Source organism: Falco rusticolus, chromosome 7 (genome assembly GCF_015220075.1).
Source record: "Falco rusticolus isolate bFalRus1 chromosome 7, bFalRus1.pri, whole genome shotgun sequence".
NCBI classification, from domain to species: domain Eukaryota; kingdom Metazoa; phylum Chordata; class Aves; order Falconiformes; family Falconidae; genus Falco; species Falco rusticolus.
In genome coordinates, this window is record NC_051193.1 from 30,329,194 (window position 1) to 30,355,287 (window position 26,094).

Consider the following 26,094-nt stretch of genomic DNA (forward strand, 5'->3'; position numbering starts at 1 on the left):
CTATGGTCTGATTTATCTGCTGTGAATTACGGCCAGTGTCTTCTTCAGCAACCAACAGGCCCACCCTAATCAGCAAGGTATCCCTCCGCCAACGGAGGCAGAATCTGCCCAAACCACAGGTCCAACATGCTAGGAAAATGGTCGCTGACAGGAGAGGAGAAGGCCTGAACAACGGCCACTGCAGAACTTACAGCACCATGATATTAAAAGCTCTTCTAAATAACACACCAACAGGTACGGAGACGTGCCAGACCACCTGGGTGGGTGAAAATGAAAAACACAATCCCGACGAGAGAGCATATCCAACAGCTAGGAAGAGTCGTGCGGCACACAAGCAAGTGAACCATTGAGACTATTTACTTTTCTTACAGCTGTTTGTAACACAGCTCTCAAACCGCTGACAAACTTTTATTTCCAGCCTTTACAGCATATTCCCATGCCAACCCCCCTTATCAGCTCCTCACATTATCCAAGCAGCATGCTTGTACACTTTGTCAAATTTGTCCCCATGTGCTGCAGGAATAGCGGTTGAACTACCTCACTGCTCTCAAATCTTGCCTTGAAATTCTCATTTATTGCAACTCTCATCAAAAATTACTAAAAAGCCCATCACCAGGGTGATGCTTATCTCTTCTGACCTCAGACTGATATCAGTTCTCCATTAACTACCAAGGTCTAGATGGCAAAACCAAAACCAAAATCAAACCCACCCTTGACCACGATTTCCATCAGACCTGTCTTAAGCATCCAGATCAAAAGATGAGATGAACTATACCAAAAAAGCATGTCATTTCTCTCCATGAACTGCAATGGTCTACCGTGCAGTACTCCACCCACATGAGCCACATTATCTAAGTCAAGTGCAGTGCAAAAAGTTAAAGTATGCATCACGAACAGGTCAAAATGTTTCCCATTCATCAGCCACCACGACTGGGAACTGTCACCATCTAAACAAAACCAGCAGCTGGGACTGGAAGGGCAGCTTGTACAAGGGGAACACGGCATGTCCCAAAATGCAGGGGCCTGTTGAGGGGTCTGAGATGAACCCTAATGTACTTGGCCACACCAGCATTCTGCACGCTAGAACTGGGGCAGGCTAGAGGGGATGTAATCTCATCTAGTGCAGGCAGGGGCAGATTACACCAAGTGCACAACAGAAGTGCCCTGACAGCGTACCTGGATGCTGGTGGCATCATGCAAAGGACCTGCCCTTCTTTGCAAAACCAATGAGGAGTTTCCCAGCCACCATCCTGCCTGCTGCCAAACTACCCCAGCAAGTTTTAGAGCAGAGGGGTCCAATCTGCCTGTAACCGAGTGGCTTTTGCAGTTGCCTGTTGCAGCGTATGATACAATGACAGAAGGCATCTAAGATGGCTAATCCATAATGAATATGCCACTCCGTCAGCAACAACTGATCTTATTAGCAACCTTAAGGTAATCAAAGAGGATACGTATGTCAGCTAGACACTTTATCTAAGGTAAAGCACTTACAGAGGAGATGTGGGAATGATCTTGCTGGATTGGTTCAGTCCTGTTGGTTACTGTGAAGGTACAGAGTAAGGCCAGCAAATCTGGGGTCTCATATGGATTAGAAGCCTGGGAAGCACCTTCCCCCACCTCTTGTCCCAAAAGGACCAGGCAGTACTACTAGCTGTTTTACAAGGAGGGTGAGAAAAGCACAGCTCCTACACTAGGAATCCGGGCAGGTATTTAGCAACTCTGTACTCTCCAAAACATAAATTTAGTCTTGTCTGGTTGATGCAACACAGCAAGCCATCTTGAAGGATCTGGCCCAAGTCCATGGCCCACCTTGTTCCATTCTTGCACCCACAAAGCCACCAACATTGGTGTAAAGTGCAAAGCAGATGCCTCTGCCCCTTTATGCTGACAGTGCTTTCCACCGCTACAGCTGATAGAGAGGAAGCCAGCAGATGACAAAAGCATTTAGATTGTTAAGGAAAGTGAGAAGAGCTCTTTTTAGAGCTTTGCTCCCAAGTTCAACCCTGTACTTAGAAGGCATCTGGCCCCCAAGCAAACAGTTGCTATACAAATCTTCCTGTTCCTGGTGTTGCTTCTATTAAGTGGTACTGAATGAACGTGTCATACTCCAGTAACTGTACAGCATTTTCTTATGCTATCATGGGCTGGCAGTAATTTAGCCAGAATATCTAATTCTTCCTCCAGCCTGTCCCCTGTTTCTGTCCCACCAGCCAATTTGGATCCAGTCGGTTACGATGCTCAGCGAGGCCTGTGACTCCCCAGGGCAGGGGCCCACCAAAGACAGGTGACTGAATCCTTCCCCCTGGAGAGATAGGATGATACAGGCTCTGTGTTGAGCACGGAAGGAAAGAACTGCTAGAAGAGCCAGGCCTGAGGAAGAGTCTGAGCCAAACATCTATGCTGTTGCGTTGTTAACTCTGCATAACTTCAAGCTAGTCGGGAGGAAAGCAAGGCTCCATTGCTGCACTGTCCCTGGCTGTATCCAGTGGCCATCTATTTGCTGCATATTCTATAACATTCCCCACTAATGCTTTGGCAATGTCTTTCTGGCAGCTTGCAGGAGATGCACATGCTGGGACCATCTGATGGTACAGCTGAACGGCTGAGACCACAGCTTACTGTGCCGCTCGACATCATCTCTGCTTCCCTGTACTCCTTTTTCTTCTGTGACCACCTGCTTCCCATCCTGAAACTGCATTACAGGAAAATTCATGAATTGCAAGACATCTTTCTTCAGTCTGCCTATTGGATAACAGATAGGTGAACATAGCCAAGGAAGTCCAAAGCAAAAGCAAGAGATATTAGATTATAAATAAATGTCTGAGTGACAGCACATTCAATAAATTAAAAAGCAACAGTTTTAGAATCCAAGAAGGGCGCTTTTTTTTTTGTGCACACACACACCCCCCCCCCCATTACTTTGGCTTAGAAATCACTCTAAAATTCAAGTTATGAATCATACCTTAAATATGTGGGTCTCTATCTACTGGTGTTCCTAGAAGCAACAGTCTCAAAACCAGAATCACTGTGGTACTGAAAGCTTGTATTTACTTTCTAGCAATTGCCCTTGCAGACACACCATTGTATTTCAGTAATTTAATCTGTTACATATTCTGGATAGAATGTGGCATTTGTCAGTCATTTAACCACCCTTAATGCTCTAAATCATTAATCTCAAACTCTCTGGCTAAGCAGCCAGGGAAGAATAAAAACCAAACAGAAGCCCACATTAGTGCTGTGTGTAAGCAGGAAGGCAGTCTTGTCCAGATGTTTACATTGGCTGCTCTGCTCTTGTTGCAGTCAGCAGACAAAGAGCCCAAGGAAAGGGTAGGGATGTACACTGAAGCAACAGGTGAAATGATGAAACAAACATGTGAGCATCCTCCTTGACCACCCTCAGCTTGCACAGAAGTCACAGGGAACTGCCATTTCTTTGGCTACAGCTCAAAGAAAAATGTAAAACAGACTAATTACATCTGTAAAGGTCTTACATTTGCAACAACCACTCTGAGATGCATTTCTACATTGCAGGTATTCTTGCAAATTATCTGCTCTTTGCATGAAAGAAACCTCAGGGACTCTTTTGAGATACATCCTGAAGGGACTATTTGTTGAAGACAGGCCTCCTGGGAGCCAGGTGGGGGTGCACAATGCAAGCCACCAAGCCTGGAGGCAAAAGCTCCCCCCACATCCAGGTGACCAATTGCCTGACACACACTGAATTAACAGCAATAAAAGTTCAAGTTCAACAGATGAAACACGCTCCTCCCAGTTATCCAGAAGGTGGAAAAGGCTGCCACCACTGTTGATTGAATTCTTCCTCTTCAAAGTATAATTCTCACGTTATTTGGTTATTACAAAGGCCCACCTATCCATTAGCCCACTTCCCAGCGTGAACTCACCTGCCACCATTCAACATGCCCCCAGGAGCAAAATAAAATAGTAATAATTAAAAAAACCAAAACAAACAGTCCAACGAATATCACCACTAATCTAAAAAACCCCAACAGACTCAAACATCTCTTGTACTTTGCAAAGGGCCCAGCTGAAAAGATGTCCAGGTTCAAAGCGGCGCTTAGACACATGCATAAGATGCCAGGGATAAGCCAAACAAGGCCAGTTTCTGAATGTCCTAATCTTTACACCAAAACAGAAGCGGCAGAAGAAGAACAAAACTAGTAGATTATACTAAAAGCTGGCTGCAAAAGTGAACAGAAGGACTAACTGGCCTGACTTGAGATTGGATTTGGGTCTTAATACCCTTGATGAAGTTCCCAGCACTGGGTTACAAGAGAAACGCATTAAGCTCTTTCAGGCTGTGTCATTGCATAGCCCCACAAACACACAGGGCTTGCAGGACTGCTCAGGAAGTACCTAGCAGTAGAAGGCACTTCCAGGTTGCCTGAAACATATTCACACAAACATCAAGAATTGCAAAATGCCTGTCAATTGCACTGCATTAGCTGTCAAAAGGCTGCAGGAAAAGGTACAGGGAGGCTTAAATAAGGTAAAAAGTAACATTCAAATTTTAGTGCCTGAAGGAACGAAAAATACCTTGACGTATATTCCAAATGCTCCTTCATAAGCACAAAGGTCAACAGAAAAAGATACTACAGACCCTTGTTTATAACTGAAGAGGAGCTGAAATCACCTTGCCAGCTGACAGGATTGTTTACCACCCTGTAAAGCAAATGAGATGCACAACCCAGGAAACCTTTGTTCAGTAAGGTGCAGGGCGAGCTTAACCGTGTGAGGGACAAAAGACCCCATCTGGAGAGGATGTCAAAGGCAAATTCTAGGCCTTTGTATAAAAGGCCAAAGACGTTTCTCCCTGCTGCGGCCGCGGTGCCATGAGGCAGCCCCCGTGTCCGCGGGCTGTCAGCACCGGGAGCAGCGCAAGCGACGGGGCGGTTTTCTCCTCACCCTGCCAGCCAGGCCAAAAGGCCCTGGCCACAGATGGCCGCCGCCGCCGCCGCCGCCGCCTTGGGTGCGAACGCCCGGCACGCAGCCGGCCGCAGGCGAGAGCCCCCGAGCCCCGCTCCCCGGGCTGAGCCCCGCTCCCCGGGCTGAGCCCCGCTCCTGGGGCTGAGCCCCGCTCCCCGGGCTGTCGCGTCGCAGCTCCCACTCGCCAGGGCGAGCTGCAGCCGGCGGCGCGGCGGAGCCCTCCCCCCCCCGGGGCCGGCCGCATCGTCCCCGCCCGGCCACGGCCCCCGCCACCCCACCTGCAGCTGCTTACGGGTCCGCACTTACGGTTCGCAAGAAAAAACCATTCCTCGGCTGGCAACCCCCAGCTGCCGGGGGACCGTGCCGACCACGGCAGGCACGGCAGAGGAAACCCCTCCTCCACTGATGCCCTATTTATTCGCCGCGTTAGCATCTCGCGTGGGGGGGGGGGGGGGGGGGGGGGCGGGCTCGCCCATCCTCCTCGACGACCCCCAAGTCCCAGCTTGGGGACACCGTGGCTCTCCCCAGTTTGAACCCCGGGTTTGGGTGGGTGTTTTACCTGGCAAACGGCCGCATCCCTCAGAACAAAACCAGGAGAGCTTCATTCTGACACAAGGGAACTGGCACCGAAGCAGCGCGCACCACTCGGCTGGCAACACAAAGGTTGCGAGCTGGAGCTTCGGCACGGGAGAAGATCGATGCGGTGCTCATTTCTCGTGCAAAAGAGACCTCGGACCCGGATGATTTGCAGCAGAGTCAATTTGAAGTGAATCCCCAAACCCGAGAAAACATACATCCATGCACAGGCACCACGCACAAAGATATCCTTACTTCCTCTACATTCTGCTTTCTCACTCTACCATTATATCCCAGGTATTTAAGTACGAATTAAATCTCCCACACACTAACCTGTCCTCTCTTTAACCTTTCAGTGCAGGTGGAAGGCCTCCAGTGCAAGCAGCCTGGTACACTGGAGAAAAAATTAACCCTTAATGTTCATTTACAACACCCTTCATTTGTGGAAAAACACACTGCTGTGATTTCTGTCTGTTATGACTGTCAGAGATCACGGGGTGGGGGAAAAAAAAAGGCAGAAGTCTGAGAACCTTGGATTAAAACTCACCCAGTCAGTATCAGGAAAAAAAATAAAGAAGTTATGATAATCCCGTCAAAAATGCAAGGAATGATTTTGAAATCAAAGATTTTTCCGTGTTCAGGTAATCTTCCGCAGACCTGTAACGGCTTGCCAGTCGCTCACATTTGATACACGACAGGACAAAAAGTGCCTGGGAAGACACTGCAAGCTGGGAGAGGGCTCCAGACATTTGTACAGGTAAATCAGGCCCCGTCACCTTGACAGTTTAACCTGATTATGGTCCAGGGAGGTTCAAAAAACAAATCTGAAATGGTAGGTCTGAGAAAACACCAAAATAACCCTCCCAGCTTGACAGGCAGACCCTGGGAAAGGCGACAGCATGCAGCAGACAAGGACTCCCCTTTGCCCTGCCAACTCCCCCTGCTCCCGGCACACCTCGGCACATGTTGCATAACCAAAATAAGCTGAAGCATCCTGCCTGATACGATAATGAATTCTGTCACAGCTTCTGCACCAAAGAGGAGAGTAATCCCTAAAGGACAGGGAGCCCAGAGAACATGGAAAGAAAGCTGGCACTTTGCGAGTGAGACTTCAGCCATCCACATTTTTGGGTTTTTGCACCAAACCAAGTACAAGAAGGAGATTTCACAGTGATACTACCACAAACCAGTATAATTCTGTTGAACATGGCTGTATAATTTACCTGAGGGCCCTCCTGCAGCATACTTTGCTTCTCTTGCCATGCAATACTGATCGGCAGCAATTTAAGACCTTTGAACTCAGACTGCACTCAGACTGACCGTGGGCTGCCTGGCCGCAGCTGCGACAGGGTAGGACAGCACACCAACACGTGGTGCCTGACAGCCGGCCCTACCCAAGGGTAAGCAATGTGGCACAAAATAAATAGAGATGAGCTGAGAGGTAGCGCGAACCCGGTCACTCCCTGTACCTACCAACCCAGGGTCTGCTGCCACCAGCGTGGCTACCCAGGCAGCCCAGCCGCAGTGAGGGTGCAGGGGGGAAGGGGAAGCACAGACAGCGGCAACTCACTGGAGCTCCCCAAGAAAACCTCCATGGAGCCCCTGCGCAGCACAAGGTGGTGTCACTGGAGAGCTGCAACTCCTTCCCATATTACCGCAACCTCGGCAGTTCCAGGCTGTTTGGGAATTTCAGATGGAGTATGCAGCAAAGCAGCTGAAAACACCTTGAATCTCCCACATTCAATGTGGGAAGGAAGGGTCTGGCTTTGATTGTGGCAGTTAAAAGATTCCTGGATCCCGCAGTGTGGGCTGGCAGCTTGCAACCACAGGGAAAAGACCTAGTTGCCAAGGATTCACATTTTAAATAAGGCAGTATATTTGACCTTGCTAGCTTCCCTCTATTCTCATGCTTGCATTAAAGATCACCATCTCCTGCTACGTACACAAAACATGTACCTTTCTCCACAAGGCTGAAAGCATGGACCAGACCCACCAAGCAAGAAAACACATCGCAGCGTGCCCACAGCCAGAGCAGCTGAGAAATGGCAGTGGGAAAAGCTGCAGGATGCCCAGAGGTACAGCAGTGTTGTATTTGTTACTGTAGATACTCGTCTGCAGACCCTGATAAAGCTGGTGGCTTTAATAAAGGCTCATGCTTTGCACAACCCCAGGCAGTGCAGACACCCTCCCGTGACATGTGGGTGCTCCTCCAGCCTGCCAGCAGGCACTATGCAAACAGCAGTGCAGAAGGCAAACACTTCCCTGCTGGCTGGGAAGCAAAGCGTGGAGTTAGGATCAGTGGTGGACCGGCCAGGGAAGGACACCAAGGAACGTGGCTGTGTGTAACACAGTTCCTTGCCAGTTAACGCATGGATAGGGAGTGCTGCTCCAGAGCATGTTGGGGATTAATTCCCACTCCACATGTTTTTGGCCATTTACCATTCCGTGGGCAGCCTGTGCGCTCCTACTACTACTGTTTCAGGCCTTCACCTGGGGCATTGTTGCAAGCATGCAGCGGTTTCCTCTGGCAAAGTGCTGCTATGAGGCTGGTGACGAGAGTAAGGTATATTCTGTGTCCAATTTTACAGTCAGCACCAATGCTCCCTTTCTGCCTGTTACTATGTTTGTATTCCTCCTCTATCAACAGAGGCTTCAGCACAAGAACCTCCCCTGCTAAGAGTATCTTCTGAGCTGAACAGAAACTCATTTGTTCTCCTTTCCAGGCATGCTAATGTCTCGATGGTTACTTTATCCCAGGAGAATTAACATTTTGAGACTTTTCCAAGTTTGCACCAAGTCACACTATGGCTGTAACACACACGGCAAAGCTTTTGTCACCACAAACCGAGCACAGGCATATAATGAAAGTGTTAAGTCCTGCAAGTGCAGCCATATGGCAAATCTGAGCTTGTCACCATGAACTAAGAGAATCACTTCAAGGACTAAATGGAGAGGTCACCTAATTTGCCCATCTGTCCCAAGACATGTATTGGTTTAAAAAGGTGAAATAAGCTATCGGGAGAAATGTCCTGTATTGATACACTGGCTGGCAACTGGTTTGGTTCATGTTGGTATCACACAGCCTTACGCTACACTACAGAAAAGATAAAACATTACTCAGGTTGCAGGGTCTGCCTCAGAGACCTCAGAAACCACTGAACTGAAACTGGCTATAAATCTCAATTAGACTCCTTTGTGGATACTGTTTATTCTATACTTTTATACCACAGGATCATAAAACGCTTGTCTAGTAGAAAGAGTCAGCACCCAGAAAGGAGGACTGGCTTCAAACACACAGCTATTCAATGGACACTTTCTCCTCCTTTGGTGCATGGCTCTGCGGTTCACTCGCTGCCCAAGTCTTGGCCTGCCATGAAGACATGATGAGATTTGGCCCTTGTCCCTGTGATGGAAGCCACTGGGGGCCAGGGCACGGTGCAGTGGGCTGTGGTACACCCAGAAGTATGGATAAAGGCAGCAGCTGGTTAGATGTTTAACAGAAAGTGCTGAAGTTGTACTTGCCAAAAAAAAAAAAAAAAAAAGCTTCAAGTGGTTGCAGATTTGGAACCCAAAACACTCAGAAAATTTTAATTTCAATTTACTTGCCACAGCTACTTCTCTGAAAAGCCGGGAGCAAAACTACCTCATCATTTCATGGAGGTGCTGCGAAAATAAGCTCCTACAAGTAGTTTTTTCAGAAGCAAGACAAGATCGCCTTCATGCCATGGGTAAAAATAATCATTTCCCTTCAGGTAGATTCTCCTACCTCGATTGCCTCAAACCCTCTGGCAGTCCTGCCCCAAAGCATCTCCTCCATCCCATTTACCTTCCCAGGAAAAGAAGCAGTGTGCAATAACAAGGGCTTTGTCTGGGTGTGCTGCCACAGCCCCCGTTGTGCAGCACTGCAGGCCCTCCTCTGCTGCGTGGCAGTGGGTGCACAGCCCCACACCATGCCCTACCGCCTCCTGCCTCCCCGGAGCCAGCGCATCCTATCCACTGAACGGTGGTGATGGCAGATGTTTGAGATTGCGTGAGGATGTCTAGACTGTGATGGCTTCATGAAACAGGGCCAACATGAATTTTGCCACTGCTCCATTTTCACATGCTCTTTTAACACAACTTGAATACATTTATTTCTTTTCTAAGTTTTTGTGCAAGCAAACCAAAAAGGAAGGAGACGATCTATCAGCAAGGGGACCACAACTCACACTCACAGGTCATCTCACCTCCAGAGCTCCTTGCTCTGCTCCACTCCCCCATGAAGAGGTCCAACTTGTGGCACATCTGTGGTTGGTGGAACTGCTGCCTCCTCCCCATCACCTGAGCTCACGAGAGGCTACCCAAAAGCACAGATGGAGCCTCCTCTTGAGTGCCCCAAAGCACACCTGAGTGAGGCGGGAATTTTAGGCAACTTACGTCTAATTTAATTCCTTCAGAATTCAAATCTCAGTGGCACGCCACCACTATAGCACCAATCTCAAAACGGAAAGTTATAAAGACATGAACAGGGGAAAATAAACTCTTAGAGCCATACTACTCTGAGTGTCTAGCCTGGCAGTTATTTGTGACTGAGCAGCTGAGAACAGCTGAGCTGTGAGCCAGGACCAAGCAAGGTGGATTAGGTGAGGGAGATGCGCTACACCCATGCTGCAAAATGCTGCAATATGCTGAACCTCTGATAGTATTAAATCCAAGAGGACCAGCAGAGCCCACCGGGCTGCCTGACAACTTTGGACAACTGAGGCAGCTGCTTAAAACCACATTTTGTCAGGTTCTTCCAGTTCACTACCCTGGTCCTGAGCACAAAGTTGGCGGAAATCACAAGCAGAAGCTAGCGTGTTCCAGACCTTTTGGGATTAAGAACACAGGAACAAGCATAAACCATCACATCAACTTTCCAGTAGCTGCAATATCCAGTGCTAGGAGCTATGTTGATGCTCTGGGCAAGTCTGCATTAATATACCTCAAATCACCACCATACACTTGTCGGAAAGTAAAGGTTTAAGACATGCCAGGCAGATAAACAAGCGCTCTGTTGTCACAGACTACTTGAGTAAGACCGCCAGATCTCTCTCTAGATATCCCTTCGGTTCTTCAGCATATTTTCCTGACGTTTACTAGAAATGTGCAGTGTTTACCTCAGTTTTAAAATAGTGCATTTTAATCCGCATTTAAAAACTGCTACAACTGAAAACTAACACACAGCAGAACACCAATGGTTGTAGAAGTGCTTGAAAAGTGATGAGTTACCCTCAGATGAGAACAGAAGTGCTGTTGTAAAAGTGAAGCTTTCTTTCCTACACCAGATCAAATGCAAAGACACCTTGAGACAGGGACTGCAAGACTATGTGAAGTGTCAGATCTTAAGGCGGCAACTTCTGCTTAACCATTCAGGGCTCACATGCTGCCATCAATTCAGATCTCATTCCCGATTAAGATCCAGCACACTTTGCACTACCTTGTCACAGCACAACCACCCACCTGATCTGTCCCAAATGTTAACTGAGCAAGAGAGCTTCTAAGGGCCCAGAGGAGGAGGTTACAGGTGAAACAAAACCTTGGGTGAGAAGTTTGGACGAATACTAATCTGGTGTCAGCCTTGCCATTTCTGGATTGCCAATAAACTCAGGCAAGCGGTGAGACCAGCCCAGCATCCTCCTCCCAAGCTGTGGTAGAATAGTGAAATAGGAGAGAATAGTGAAATGGGATCGTCTCAGTAAGGCTAATACTAAAATGATCATGATGCTCTTAACTCTGTCAAGTATAATAAAGGTGTTCAATGCTTTAAGAAGAGGTCGTTGCCTAGACTATGCAGGTTTTTGGTTTAATTTCAACTGATAGTATTTTTCCTCTCACCATCACGCGTAAGATCCTGAATTTAAAAAACAAACTCATGGTATGGTCTTCCAGTTGTTTTTAGGAAAGAGACTGAGTAAAGAAACATGAAGTTTCAAACACTTCTGAATGTAAAAAGGGAACATCATCATTATATAAATCTGACTGTCTACAGACAGGATAGGAATCTATTCCCAAATTCTCTGCATTCACAGACAGGGTGCAACAGAGGCTTGTGTTAATAACGGAGGCTCTCTTTAAGAACCCAGATGAACTCCTCCCATACTGCCTTAAAATTAAGTTGCAATTCAACACATGCAACAGAGAAATCACTTTGGCTCTTCCTTTTTACATAGCTCCCATGATTAAAATTGTACTTTATAGGAATTCTTACACCCTGCCCTCTACCATTAGATAAATTAAGACATTTGGTGTCATAATTCAGCTATAAGCCATAACAAAGAAGCATTAAATTCAGTTTAATTTGACTCTCAATAATAAATTTCAACAGAACTGAGAAGTCATGACAGTCTGCTTCTGACAATCAAGGACAGTAGCCTCTGACTTTTATCTCATATAAAACATTGAAAATAATTTTCTTACCGTGCTCCAATGACATCGAAGAGATGTTGCCAGCGATCATTGATTTTGTTGAGTTTATCATCTATTTCTGCAACCCGGTTCTTGCTGCTAGCCTTGATTAGCTGATCACCCATTTGTTTCAACTGAAGCTTATTTTCACTGAACAGGTTTATTTCTTCCATGCAATCCTGATAAATATACACAAATATTGCTTAACTCCTGGGCAAAACAAAACAAAACAACACAACAAAACAAAACCAAAACAAAACTATTTGTTTCTTTTCCCAGGTGTGTGACAAAGTCAGGCATGGCTTGCAATGGCTGAGGTTTCTATACTAGCATGTAAAACTCTTTCACTTAACACAAAACAAAAAAAACTTAATAGAAAAGCACTCTCACAATGAAGCCACTATGAAAAAATAAGCAGCTTAAAGACTTGCAAGTGCCAGGAGTAAGTACCCCTAAACCCAGCAGTTTAAATTTTCTAATTTTGTCTCTGCTTTCCTCATTTAATGTGATTTTTCAATAGCTACCTCAAAAGAACCCAAATGCAAGTCTAGGACAGTTGTATTTTGCTGGTATTCTATCCCGAGGAGATCTGGGATTAGATATCAAGACCTTTAAGACACGAGGACAAACACCGCAGCAAATAATGGTCCTATTTAAAACCAAGCTAATATAGAAAAATGAGAAAAGCACTAACTGCATGGACTACCAAGGAGAAGGGGCAGAATTAGGTTTTATTTTTGGTTGTGGTAACTTCTTGCTCACCTGGCATAAGACCTACCCCATCCTTCAATCTCCTCTTTGCCCTCTGACTACCAGGTTCATGACTGCCAACATGGGTGGAGGTGGTGAGAGCCGTGCGACACTCCCAGGGCAGCACTGGTCCCCAGCAGGGAAAGCTCTGAGCACTCTGTATGTGCATGTGTGCCCCACAGCGCTAACAACCCAGCCCGCCCCCACCGCAACTCACATACATCACGCTCCATGCCTAAGTGCAGTCAGGTGGCATTTCTGTTTTGCATTACGCTCCAAGCCTGAACATCAAGAAGATGGTAAGAGCCGACGCTAGAAAAGCTCATCTTCTCACAAAGGCCCGTACGTGCTGGTTTTATATTACATATCGCTTCCAAGAGGCCAGGAAAAAATGAGGCACAGTGTCTCTACAACAAGCTATCAGGCTGCAACTGAAGAAAAGTGGTGTTACCACTTACCTTCTGCAATTTGTCTATCATGTCTTCAATGCTGACATCTGCAGTCTGCAACACTTTGCTTTCCATTTGTACCAGCCAGGAGCACAGCTCCTTGTTCTTTTCATTGAACACAATCCAGGCGTTGAGTCTGTCCTCAATCTCCTGCTTACGCAGAGACACCTATAGATAAGCACACAACATAACTGCTGGCAACAGCTTTCTCAGGAGGGAAACCAGCAGTTATGAGCCTTCTGATTTCTGCATTTCATCATATTCCATTTTGCAGAAGCAATTATCAAATCTCTCTAGCTTTCTTTTCAAAGCCAGCAAGCAGATTGTTATTACATCTTATTTTGGATAGCAGGGCTAAAAAGTTGACTAGCAAACACCAGAGTCTCTCCCTTTGAAGAATTAAATGGAGTGACAGCTTTATAAATAATGAGCTTATACAACAATTTAAATATTACTCAGTGAACACCTGAAAATGCCAAACAAAGAAGGAATATAAAATACGTAATTACTACATACTGTTTAGTATGGTCTCATATATAAAAGAGAAATGACACCTAGGTAACTTCCTTATTTCCTGCAACTGTAAGGGAAACCTTGCAACTACTGACTGCAATTATTTTATCTCTATAAAAACCTCCTTCTTATCTTTCTATTTGCTCACCAGTTCTTGGAGAACTTGAAAAAAATATCAAGCATCAAGAATCCATCCTTTTTATTGAAAACTATGGACTTTTCCCTTCAAAATTACATTTGTCACGACAGATAAACAAATTGTCTACATACAGAAAACAAGATCTGATGCTGCCTGAACCAGCAAAAGCTACTATCACCGCTCAAAGATCTCAGAATGAAGCAGGGTCGCTCTTCTACTACTAGTACTTAGTTCTAGCCTAGGGGTCTTCAGTATTTGTATTCATTTATCTACTTCCATGGATTCCTGTACCAAGATACACGAGACAAAGGAAGTGAAAAAAGGTCAAAGTTCTACTAAAACTAAACGAGACAAACTAACCCCTCACCTGACCCTCACCAATAAACCATGAAAAGACTAAGCATAACATTTTGCTTCCCTTGGCTGCGAATGGCCACTCTAAGGATCATCCCATGGAAGGAAACATTCCCTTGTCACATATCACACGCACCTTATACAGCATATGACTCCTCAAAATTCCATCGGTGATTCTCCTAGACTAATCGCTGCCGCTATTTTGTACCGCAGAGTGAAGGTTAAGTGTATAGTGTGGAAGCAAGACCAGCTCCATGTTAACACCAGGATCAAAACAGGAGGCATCAAGTGATCTCCGGCTATACTGCTTTTGTCCTTTAAATTCTGACTTTTTGTAAGGAGGGGATGGAGAGGTGAAAGTGATTTCTAGATCTTTAATGCTGATCTGAACAAAGGGATGAGGGCTGAGAGCACTGTCTTGGGACACAGGGAAACAATCACCAAAGTTCTCAACAGGAAGAAGTTCCTGGAGATCGCAGGGACCTCTGAAAGTCTCCCTAAGAGGGCCGCTGCTCTGGGAAGCTGCCTCCTACCCTCAACCTCGGAGATATGAAGGGTAAATCCCTCATGCTTCCTCTACCACTTGCAGCATCTCCCATGTATGGAGATGAGTTAAGTTGGTCAGTGGAGGAAGAGATGATGCACATCAGCAAAAACACTGTTACATCCTGAAATGATCCTGACACCATTGTTGCCAGCTAAGCGTGGGGCAAGGCAGGATGCTAAATATAGACAGAGGGTAAAACAGGAATTAGCAAAAAAAAAAAAATCCCAGACAAGCTTCTAGGAACATGAACCTTTCAAGCCACTGCTTTGAGCACTTTCTCCTCGGACCAGCTGCCCCAGGACCAGCTCCATTTTGCATCCAGAGAGTGATGCAGGAGCAATCTCAGCGTTCCCAAGAGAGGCTAAAAGATTATCAAGGCCCTGGGCCCAACCTGTTACACTAGCGTTCATTAGAACTGGACACTCGCTGATATGAATGGTTAAATCTTTGACCTACATGTACCTTGCAAGGGCAGCTATGTAAACGCTAATCCCTTGAGTGCATCTGCTCCCTGTGTTTGTCTCTGCTCAGTCCAGCACAGGCATCTGGCTATCCCGCTCATATGGCTGTGACAGCTGCAGCCGCCTCTCGCTCTCAAAGGCTTTCACCTCCCTGTATCTATCTATACTGCAGATTTTTCTTCACACAATACATCCTGACTCCTCTAATTTGCTAGCCAAAACAAAGCAGTCATGCTAGCAGCAGAACCGATGAAGTCTGCTCTCCTACCCTTGTGTCCAGTGCTGAGCATCAGTGCAGGCTCTCCAGAGGCTCATTAGAGCTGCGTAAACATTTCTGTATATCCCTCCACTGCAGCACTAAATAGATTCCTCCCACTACAGACTTCTGTGTGCCTAACAGTGTCACATTAATGTCACCCCTTTCTTCTTTCCCAGACAGACTGAACTAAACATTGCTCCCTCAGGAAATTAAAATGGCAATTTGGAATAAAATCTGAACTTGAATTACTACAAGAAATTACTACGTGCATAGACTGTAGTGGGGTACCTACAAAAGACAGCTTAATTTTCAGGGCTGCTCACCACAGTTGAAACAGCAGCCATCAGCAGTTCGCTAAAAAAGGTAAACCAACAAAGTTCTCTCATGTATAGGCTTAACTAGACATTTCCATTAGGAAAATGGTTCTGGTATTTTGATTTTAAAATAATTGCCTGTATTTCTCAGGAGCGGGGAGGGTGTCTCTAGAACTATTTTCAGAGTTTAGAAACAATAAAAAACACTGGTTGCAGATTAACCATCCAGTTTAAGGCAAAGATACTAAATTATTCTCTCCCATTGCAACACAAAAAATGAACCCAAATAACTTATTTCACCACACCAGTGTGTGAAATAGGCATAGCTGTTCATTACTCTGGCAATATTCCTACCAAGATTGCTTTACCTTTGCCTGAGTAAGGGTTAGACACGAAATACTAACTTGCTTCCATACTTCTTTACAGACTGTAAAATAAAAGCTATTGACTTGTGAGGAAAGAGAACCAAGGGTTTGGCTTGCTGGCATGTGGAGCCATCCAGAGTAACTTAAAGACCCCGAAGTATTTGACTTCTTCCAATCCTGTTAACGAGGTAAAGTAAACACGCATTCAAACTGCATAATAACCTAATGAATCAAGTTCATGTGACTTTGCTGGTAACTGTTCCCCAGCAATTTTACAAGCAGCACTGAATTAAGTGTCATAGAGCAACAAGCCACAAAGAATGCAGACGTTTCACAGTATTTTACTGCTACAGGAAATACAAGCCAATTCTTAATGTGTTTAAGCCCATAGAGTCAGCATTTAAACACATTTAAGTTTTCTTTATAAACTTTCCTGGCATTTTTTTAAACATCAGACTGGAAAGACCTCGACCTTCCCTCCCCTGCCTTATGCCCTCGGGCAGTTCCCGTCTTTATGCCCCGCCTTGGGCAACCCCGAACAAAGCCACCTATTTCAGCAAACAGCTGCGTTTGAGCTCTGTGCCATTCAGGCACTCACAAAGGGGTTAAAACAACAACCACAACAACAAAATATCTCAGCAGTGAAACAAAGGGCAAACTTCAGCCCCGGCTAGCTACAGCAGGAGCGGCCCCATCCCCCCCCCAGGACTGCAAAAGGGAGCCAGCCCTGAGGGAACCCCGCTGCTCCCCCGCTCCCCAGCAATCCTGCCCGCAGCGCCAGAGCTTACCCGCAAGCAGAGCTCTTCCCACTGCCGGTGCAGGCGCTCAGCTTGCTCCCGGAGCACCTTCATGTCCTCGGTGAAGAAGCAGTAACCCACGTACACCTTGGTGCGCAGCAGATCCTTCATGTTTGGGGTGCAGTCTGCCAGCGACTGCTCCAGCTCCTGCATGGAAAGGCGGCCAGCTCCAGCCTTGGCACTAAGCTCCTCCGGGCTCCCAACCTGCTCGTTAATCCCCTGCCCGGCCGGTGGGGGAGGAGAGGAGGGAGCTCGGCCGCCTGCAGCGCCCTGCGGCGGGGCTGGATGGGGTCGCCCCGTATGCGGCTCAGGGCCCGACTGCGAGCCCACTGGAGAGCTGCTACTGGTCATTAACTGGTGCAGCAGCAGCCCCTGCTGCATCCCACAGTGCAGGAACGCCGCCTGACCCCCTGCAGCTCCCCACGCTCCAGGGCAGCCTCTGGGGTTCCACATCCAGGAAGAGGCATGCCCACTACTTTGGGTTTTCTTTTATTATTGTTATTATTATTATTTTGGCCAAGTTGCCTTCCACCTGCATTTGTCCCAATTTCAGGTTATTTATTTAAATGCTAAAAAATTGAAATTGGTTCCCTTCTCTAATGAATGATTCCACAGGCACTTCATCAGATCAGTCAGAAACATGGAGCTTTTAAACTGCTCATTCACAGAAACACACGCTCGCTTCGGCTTTGTTCCCCTGACTCCCCTTCCTCTTTTTAACAAGGTTATGCATTTTCCTAAACAGCGTTAAAATTGTCACCTAAAAAGCAGAGCACTGCATGCAGCTGGGACACATGCCAATCTACATAGGAGGTACTAGGTCCCATTTTGCAAGGCAGTTGCTGCGAGGTGTCACCAACTCCTCAAACAAAAAAAGCTCTTAGAGAGGATCAAATTTGTCTCATTTTATAGGGAAAAAACCGTGTTTGTACCAGAAGTGTGCTAGGTCCAAGCCCTGTGAGCATCTTCACAGGTCTTTTGATCCAGTCACTTATCTAAATCATAAAAAAATAATAATAATAAAAAAATCTGATCTGCTTTTAACACTGGAGGCAAATACTCTGTACAGGTATGCACACATGCATTTATCTGTCTTAATACCAGTCAAATCCCTGCATTAATGGAGCTAATGATGAAATTTCATGGGACTTCGCTAGCCTTGTGTAAGGTCCAGGCCTGAGAGAAAAACAGCTTTATTGCACAGAAGAGTTGAAAGTCAGGGAGAAGAAAGGAGATCCCTTCTCCCCCATTCCATTTTGGTCCTTTATTTTATTATTCTGTGACACCCAAAAGCAGCGACTGCACTGGCACTGTGACTGATGCCTCTGCAGCTGAATTTCTCTCACTGGAGAAAGAAGCAGGAGCTGTGTGCTGCCATCTCAGAAATAATACAGGGCTACAGCAAGACTGCTTGCCATGGGAAAGGCAGCCAGCACTCACAAAGAAGATTTCAGACAGTTCATAATGAGTTCAAAGCCCTGACTTGTTAATAAGCTTATTTGTTCCCACCGCATAGGTCAACAATTCACTTCATAAAAGGATGATGAAAGACTGACCAGTGCAGACCAAATGTCTCCTATCCCTTGGAAATGCTTTCCTTGGCATTTAATTTGCACAGTGCAATATGGGCTGCAAGGGATTCTGCCACTCCCTTACTCTTAATTTTCCTCCTCTTTAATTATTCTCAGATCCCACGGGTATGCATGGTGCTTTACAGACTTACAAAGTCTCTCGCCTGAGAAGCTCCCTGTCCACAATGGACTGGAAAGCAAAAAGGGAGATGCAGCCGTTAGGACAGCAGCCAACTGAGCCAAGACCAGGGAGTTTTTGCCCTTTTGTTTGAGGAACTGCTGTTTTTATAAATTCAGACTGTGGAAAGGGAGCAGAAACAGGGAAAAAATACCAAACACTACTACTACTCTTGTAATCATCTTTGTCAGCTAGACTTTGCAGATTGGCAGCTATCGCGATGGTATAAAGGAGAGAAATTCAGCATCACTGAAGAGCAGGTAAGAGGGAAAATTCTTTTCACAGGGAGCAGGTTTTGTGCAAAGATTACATCTATTGAGGTACAAGATGACTGTTCAATACCTTAATGTGTTCCTTGGCTTTGTAGAGCTCTTCATGTTCAACCGGAAGCAGATCTTCGCTTTTCTCCTTTAGCTCCTGCACCCTGCTTTCTAATTCCTTGGTTCGCTTTTCAAAGAGCTCCAAATTCTGCTCAAGAAGACCCAAGAAAATTATAAAAGGTAAAGAGACTTTATCATAACATATTGAATCATATGGATATGTTACAAAATAGCCTTTTCAACCCAGTGAAGTAAAAAGTCATGCGCTTTGGTGATTTGAATTTTCTTTTTGATACACAGTGCCACCCACAAGAATTTGGTGCACTGATTTACAGAACTTGAACCCTGTCTTGTATTTAAGGTTTATCTTACAGAACATTTCTGCTCATTTTGTTTTGTCCAACCTGAGAGGCTTTAGGCATAGGTTTTGGGCTGTGGATTTTATCAATGACAGTATTCAATTTTAAGACATACCTATGTGCTGTCTATCCATGAAAGCAAATTCATTGCTCTTAAGGAAATAAATATGACTTATCCTTCTGCCTAGGGGTGCAATGACAGGAGGAGCAACAAGTCATGCCAACTCCCTCTGAGCTAAATTTTAGCTCAGACCTCACACCCCAAAGCTGGAGAGAGCTCCAGGTCATGAGAGGCGTGAGAACAGAGTGGGAACATCCATTACAGCAACAAATGGATGTTGAGAATCAGAGGACCACAGTTTTAGCTTCCCACAAGCCCTGATGGCACATGACAGGCAATTTCCTCAGAGCCCCTCTGCAGTGAGCAGCAGCTCAGTATTTGCCTTGTTGCTACAGAGCCCAGCCCTGGGGACCGCAGGGCAGGGAATCTCTTGAGACCCAACACCAGAGATGGACATGCCACTCCTCCCTAGCAAGGGCATCATCTACCTGTATGATGTAGATGAATGCCATCTTGTTTTTCTCCAGCAGGGCCTGAACGTTCCCCCAACTCTGCTGTAACTGGCTGAGCTCCTCCTGGAGAACACTGCTGGTCTCGGGATCCGTGACAGTGCGCAGCTTCTCCCCGACATCAATGGTTAAAGAGTACATGGCTTGCCACCTCTGAAGAATCACTGCCTTAATCTTAAAAACAAAACAAAATAAAAAAAATTAAGTTTCTAAGCTGTTCTTAGCAAGCTTTAGAAGGTGCATTCCTGGCATTTCACTTGGGAAAAAGTGAAGACTCACAAAGAATGTTTCAAGGCACTAGTGTGTTCACATTCATGAAGGAGTAAATTAATAGATCTCCTATCTGCTTTTTTAATTTCAGAAAAATCAGAATCAGATTCTTCAGAATAAAAAAACAGTTTAAGTTCTGTTAACACCTCTAACAGAGATAACAGCTCTGTTAATCGTGACATACTCAAGTGAAGTAAGCCATCAATAACAATTTGCCTACAACACAAATTGGTCTATAACACAAGCAGATATGATCATTGTTTCCTTCTGTAAAACAGCAGCAGGAGGGAAGGGCAATTTGGAGTAGAAGGGAGGTTGCTTTCTCGCTTTTCTCACTGAGGAAAAGCATGAGCGCTAAATTGTAAAATCTGCTGAAAATCATCTTTACACAGCAGGTGAAAATAAAGATGAAATAAATAGGGCAAGTGCCAAATAGAATACTGGTAATGTGTTAATCATCAACATTAGGTCTGTGGGAACACAATAAACCATGGATCACGCAAATAGGGTTCAATAATACAGTTTTCAAAGGTTTTAGATTGCCATAAGCAACCATCAAGTTCATGGCTTGTTTTTACTTTCTTATAAAACAAAGAGCTCCATAATTACACGGAAAACCAAACCAGCCAAAATTAACAAAGAAAAACATTTTTTTGTACTGCCCTGAAGAACTGCCCAGGTCTGCGCCTGGTGGCTCCAAGGACAGACCCCCTTGCAAGTGCTTTGTCCTCTGCTCCTGACACCTCCTGCCCATCCCTGCACCCACCCCGCCATGGGGCCTGCCTTGCCACATATGTCCTGCTTTCTTCAGGCAAACTGCAAGGCCGGCATTCAGCAGCCATGTCAGTTAGATGCACACAGTTCCAGAGGCTACCTGCTGAGCAGTGGTTTTGCCTAATCTCCCTGGCACCCTGCATTCCCCTGTTCATATCAGTAATATTTTTTTAAGTACACAATATAACAATGTTGATCAGGAAGTCTCCTACTATAAGAAGCCTTTCACAACATTACTGTTTTATCATCTGTGCTCAGCTTTAACAAAAACTATCAGCAATTGTTTTTCCCCAAAAAGCACATGATTTTAAAGCTTTTTACCTTACTAGGCAGAAGTTGTTACAGTCTGAGAAAAAAACACAGATTTTAGATTTATGAGAAATAAATACAGTACCTTGCAATCATGAATTAGATTTCTAACATGGTGAGGGCTGTAGCGGCCCTGGCTCTTCAGCGCTGCCAAGAAGTTGTTCATATCATCAAGGAATCTGCCGAGGCTCTGCTGGGAACTCCTGAAGAGCTGCCACTGGCTCACAAGTCCATCGATATCTTTCTTCCTCTGCAGAACCGTCTGAGTAAGGTTCTGCCACTGCTCTTTCAGCAACAGGAGCTTGGAAATGAACTCTCTTCTGAAAATGACAAGTGTTGAGTGTTCAGGTATTTTGACCTCAAGGCTGCATTTTACAACAATTGTGATGGATTTCCATTTACAACACTGTATTTCAATTACAATCCTCAACTATGTAAAAAGCTCTATGGAGCCCTAAGCTCAACTCTGCTCTCTGTATTTTGTCTTTTAAGCAAGCCAAAAAACCTTTTACATGACACAAGAAGGGACAATGCAAGTCGTTCTTGCTATCATTGTATAGCAACATATATAGTACAGTAATCACAGAAACAATGTGCACTAAACATGTCTCTGAAGAACAAGAAGGTCAATGTAAGTGAGACAAGGTCTCTGATTATGCTGCAAAACTGATCTGTGCTTTCACCTGTCCGTAAGCGGGAGTTCAGCCATCGCTGCACCTTACAGCAGTGCGACCTGACTGCAAAGTGAAAAGGCTGTGTAGTTATTGAAGCCATTCAAGATTTTTTTGGCCTCTTTACAGCATGGTTAGATGGTCCAGCAGATCTAGCTGGAGTAATTAAGACTACAGTCCGTCTATCAATTCTGCTCCTCTGCAGGAAGCCATGGCCCCCAGATTAACTCTTAGACAAACACTGTATTTCTGGAGCTAGCTTCAACACAAAAATCCAGCAGCTTTGCTCAGTTCAGCCCTACTTTCCTTGGCAGCTTTAAGCGAAGCTATGGACTTCATACCGAAGTGGCTGAGGGGAGCACACATGCTGTCCTGCCAGCTCTCTGGAAGCAGCAAGCTCTGGCAGAGAGGGGTAATGCATTCACAGCAGAAATGCCTGAGGCAGTTGAACCTCCGCTCACAAATATTACTTTCTGCTTCTCACCCTACATTAATTAAAAGTATGAGATCACACATAAAAACAGGTTTAGCTGTCATATGTTTTGGGTTGCGTGGACAGTGACTCAATGCCCTGTCACATGTGCCAGGGGCAATGCTGATAGTCTCACACCTCTGCACTTTTGAAAATAGTAGAGAAATCTAGGAAGACGGAAAGGATCCTTCATATGCAGTATCCTCATCACCCTCTGTAAGAAGGTAGCTTCTCAACAACAGGTAAGAGTTTCAGCAACTGCAGGGTAGCATTAGACAAGAAAGCCTCCTGTTCAGGAGTAATTATTTTTGTTAGCAACATGAAGTTACTATCTAAAATGTAGTCTGGCCAGGGCACCTGTGTTTCTTTCTCACTGGACCTCCTCACACTTCTGTAAAATGGGCCAGGAGATTATTTAAAGAGTGAACCTAGTCAAGAATTTGAGTTTATGTCCTCATGACAGCAAGGATTCAATACCAACTTCATGAAAGAGAGCATATTCACCGAATTACCAGGACCTTAGGGAGAAAAATGGATTACCTCTTTTCTGCCTCTTCAGATGCCAAGGAGTGTAGAACTTTTGCTATGATAGAATTAAATATCTGCTGATTTAAGGAAATCTCAGTTTGCAGCATCTGAAAATACCATGGAAAAAAACAGATTTAATTATTCACTGAACCACCTTTGCTTCTGCTCCTCTAGAGTGACAGCATTTATTTAATTTTAAAAGCTGAAGCTCTATTATTTTCAAGTGCTAGTGTCAAACACATCCTAAAAGATTCCACTCTTTTTGGATGCCAGGGGGAATTTGCACATATGTGATAGGAGAACCCATCAGAAGCCGTATCTTACAGGTAATCTAAAGCCTACAGTTTGCTGGACTCATTCGTGAGAAATGCAATCTAGACAGAAACCCATAGAAAAGGTCTAAAAAAGCTACATGTAAGCATGAATTTACTCTATCACAATGAGCAAAAGTTTGTTCTATAAATAATTCCACTGCAATGAATAAAATTATTTAGAGATGTCTAAGAGAAAAATGCGAAAGAGAGAAAGGAACTTTCTCTGGACCCAAATGAATATCACTAACACGCAGAGACTTAACACCCCATGCAATTAGCTGCAGTATTTTGGCTAGGGTGAAGCTGTGGTCTACCGTGGCAGCACAAAGCTCACCCCAGCAGTTCACGATGTTTAGCATTTACCACGTGATTTTTTTTTTCTTTATTTTGGTTGTTTTTCCATCCTCCTGCCACTAGGATAAAGTCTGTGGATAGACACAGAATTGCATCCACATGCTACTGCTAGCATGCAGTGTACCTTCTGCTCTGAATGGATACTGTCATACGCACGAAGAGCTAGCTCTCTATAACAAGTAGCAAGTGTTCGCAAAAATGCCAGTGAAACAGAATTCCACCAAAACCTAACATTGGTCAAAACGGAGATACGCTGCAAAAATATTTTGATTTAAATGCAGTGCTTCCAAAAACTGGTAGAGTTCCTGCCAATTCGCCAGCAAACTGCCTAGCTAGTCGCCATAAGCTTCAGGGCTCTGGGAAAGGCAGATAGAAAAGTAACCTCAGGCTTGGAAAAATCTAGGACTTCTATGACCCAACACTTGAGGATGCACTCCTAAAGGTCTGATCCCTGCAAAAAGGGATCCATCCGTTTTGGAAAACTATTTTCACATTTCAGAGTTTTTCCTTGAATAAGTACAAGACCACATTCCAAGAGTGAAATGCTCGGCAAAACTCTGCCCATACCTAATTTTCAAAGGCTGAGCATTTTCTAGTGATTTCCCCCCACCTTCACCATTCAAGAAGATGCTTCCATTTTTTAGTTAGCTTTACCTCATATACTCTCTGTTGCTCTTTCAGTTCTTCAAACCGTTCAGGAATATTTGTTTTTAAGGCATCTCTCATTTTTTCTAGGAATTTCATCCAGTTTTCACATTTCTGGAAGATTTTCTTTTCATCATCATTAATTCCTTCACGCTTACTGTAAAACAAAAGAAATAATCAGAAACTATTGTGTTGGTGGTGGTTTTTCTGGATCTGTTTGCATACAGCCTAACACGGTGGTTAGTAATACGAACATAGTAGGGGTTTGCTTGGTACTTTGCTACCTTTTTCATCTATGAACATTCAGATTTTTGCTTCAAGTGACTTGGAATACAAATAGCCACTGAATAATCAAGTAAATTGAAACGGCAGGAATTCAGCTTGGAAAACCCCTGAGAAAGCTGAGAAAAGACTGCAAGACTTCCCATGCTTGAATTTGGTTTTACTTTCCTCACAGGAAAGAAAATGGTTAGTAGTGATTTTTTGTTTGCCTTTCAGACCTCCAGTGTTCCAGAGCAGCGGCTCTTTTCTGACTCCACAGCCGAGTCAGGCTCTGCATTTTCTTCAGGGTGAAGTCACTGAGTGGCAGCTTAACGCTTGTTTCATTCAAACTCTTTACATTTGGAGAAAGCGCAGCAAGCTCCAGTGTGTGATTCTGGAAGTAAAAGAATAAATTAATTGCAAAAAATACTGCCTTTCTTTCATTTCAAAGAAATATAAAGCCTATTCTCCTCTGTAGGAAGTGTCAGAACTTTATGCATCTGAAATGCTAACCTCAAAAGTCCCAACATTTCTGTCTTAACTTCTTTGAAGTTAGGAAACAAAAAAGCCCCAGTTCTCTTACACATGGTCCACTTCTCCAACAGTACTGAGCAGATTACTCAAGAGCTGGTACTTGCACATTTACTTTGTACCCTACGCGGAGGGCCACATGGTAGGCTCCAGAACAAAACTGGGGAAAAAAACCTCCCATCAACCCCAAATCTATGTGGTTTTCCTCCCCTCCATGCAGGCATTTGGCCTGCAAAGCATCTCTAGAGTTTTTACAAACTGAAATCATTGCTTTCGATGTTTTGGATGAAGTTATAGTTACTCAGATGGAAATGCTAGAACTATGATACTGAGGACACGAAGAGTTTCTTGAAGGAGGCAACAGCTGGCATCCTATGGACACTTAAATCCTGAGCAGTATCTTTTGGTATTTGGGAATCCAAACATACCAGGAGCAACTCTGAGCTGTCTGTTTCTCCCCATATACAGAGACTTTCAAAGGCATCGGTGCAATTCTTGACACAACCCTCCAGTGTTTCAAGGCACTTGTTGAAATCCTCCAGTTGTGAAAGACTGAACTAGGGTGAATATTGCATATTTACATTAATTATGATTTAATACACATATTAGTACACATCAAGGAGCAATAAGCAGTATCATCAATAAAACAAACAGACATGAAATCCAAATTCCAATGTATAACTCACACAATGAACTTTTTCTGTTTTTGCACTGGGTAAGGGGAAAATTTAAGCAAAGCAGAAAGCAAGAAACAGTCTCTAAATTCTGAGATTCGTAACTATGTGGAATAGGGGCATCTGTGATCCCTTTTTGTAGCTTTGGGCTGTTTGATTTATTGTTAGACTGGAAAATCAAAACTTATCAGAAGGAAGAAACTTGTGAAAATGAGCTTTCTTTGAGCTATGCACAGAGCCTGCTGCCATGTGCCTACAGCCACAGCTGTAGAACTTATACGAGCTCTGTGGAGATAAATAACTAGAGCTGGAGTTCAACTTCTTTATTCACTTGCTTGGTTTCTTTGGGTCAGAAAAGCACTGGGAAAGCTGCTTCTTTCTTGCAAGAATTAAGAACAC

The 26,094-nt window shown here is 44.8% G+C and overlaps 1 protein-coding gene across 4 annotated transcripts in view; it reads right to left on the bottom strand.

Annotated features, from left to right (window-relative positions):
- Nucleotides 1-26,094, bottom strand: part of SYNE2 (spectrin repeat containing nuclear envelope protein 2) — a 185,718-nt gene that overhangs the window by 19,646 nt on the left and 139,978 nt on the right. For all 4 annotated transcript variants that reach the window (XM_037393367.1, XM_037393368.1, XM_037393369.1 and 1 more), the window contains exons 87-96: nucleotides 25,450-25,578; nucleotides 24,730-24,884; nucleotides 24,239-24,386; nucleotides 22,929-23,023; nucleotides 21,331-21,565; nucleotides 19,872-20,066; nucleotides 18,986-19,111; nucleotides 16,886-17,041; nucleotides 13,155-13,313; nucleotides 11,959-12,125 (exon numbers count right to left, since the gene is read on the bottom strand). In XM_037393367.1, coding sequence (XP_037249264.1) covers nucleotides 11,959-12,125; nucleotides 13,155-13,313; nucleotides 16,886-17,041; nucleotides 18,986-19,111; nucleotides 19,872-20,066; nucleotides 21,331-21,565; nucleotides 22,929-23,023; nucleotides 24,239-24,386; nucleotides 24,730-24,884; nucleotides 25,450-25,578 — 1,565 coding nt within the window. The remainder of the gene's footprint in view (nucleotides 1-11,958; nucleotides 12,126-13,154; nucleotides 13,314-16,885; nucleotides 17,042-18,985; nucleotides 19,112-19,871; nucleotides 20,067-21,330; nucleotides 21,566-22,928; nucleotides 23,024-24,238; nucleotides 24,387-24,729; nucleotides 24,885-25,449; nucleotides 25,579-26,094) is intronic.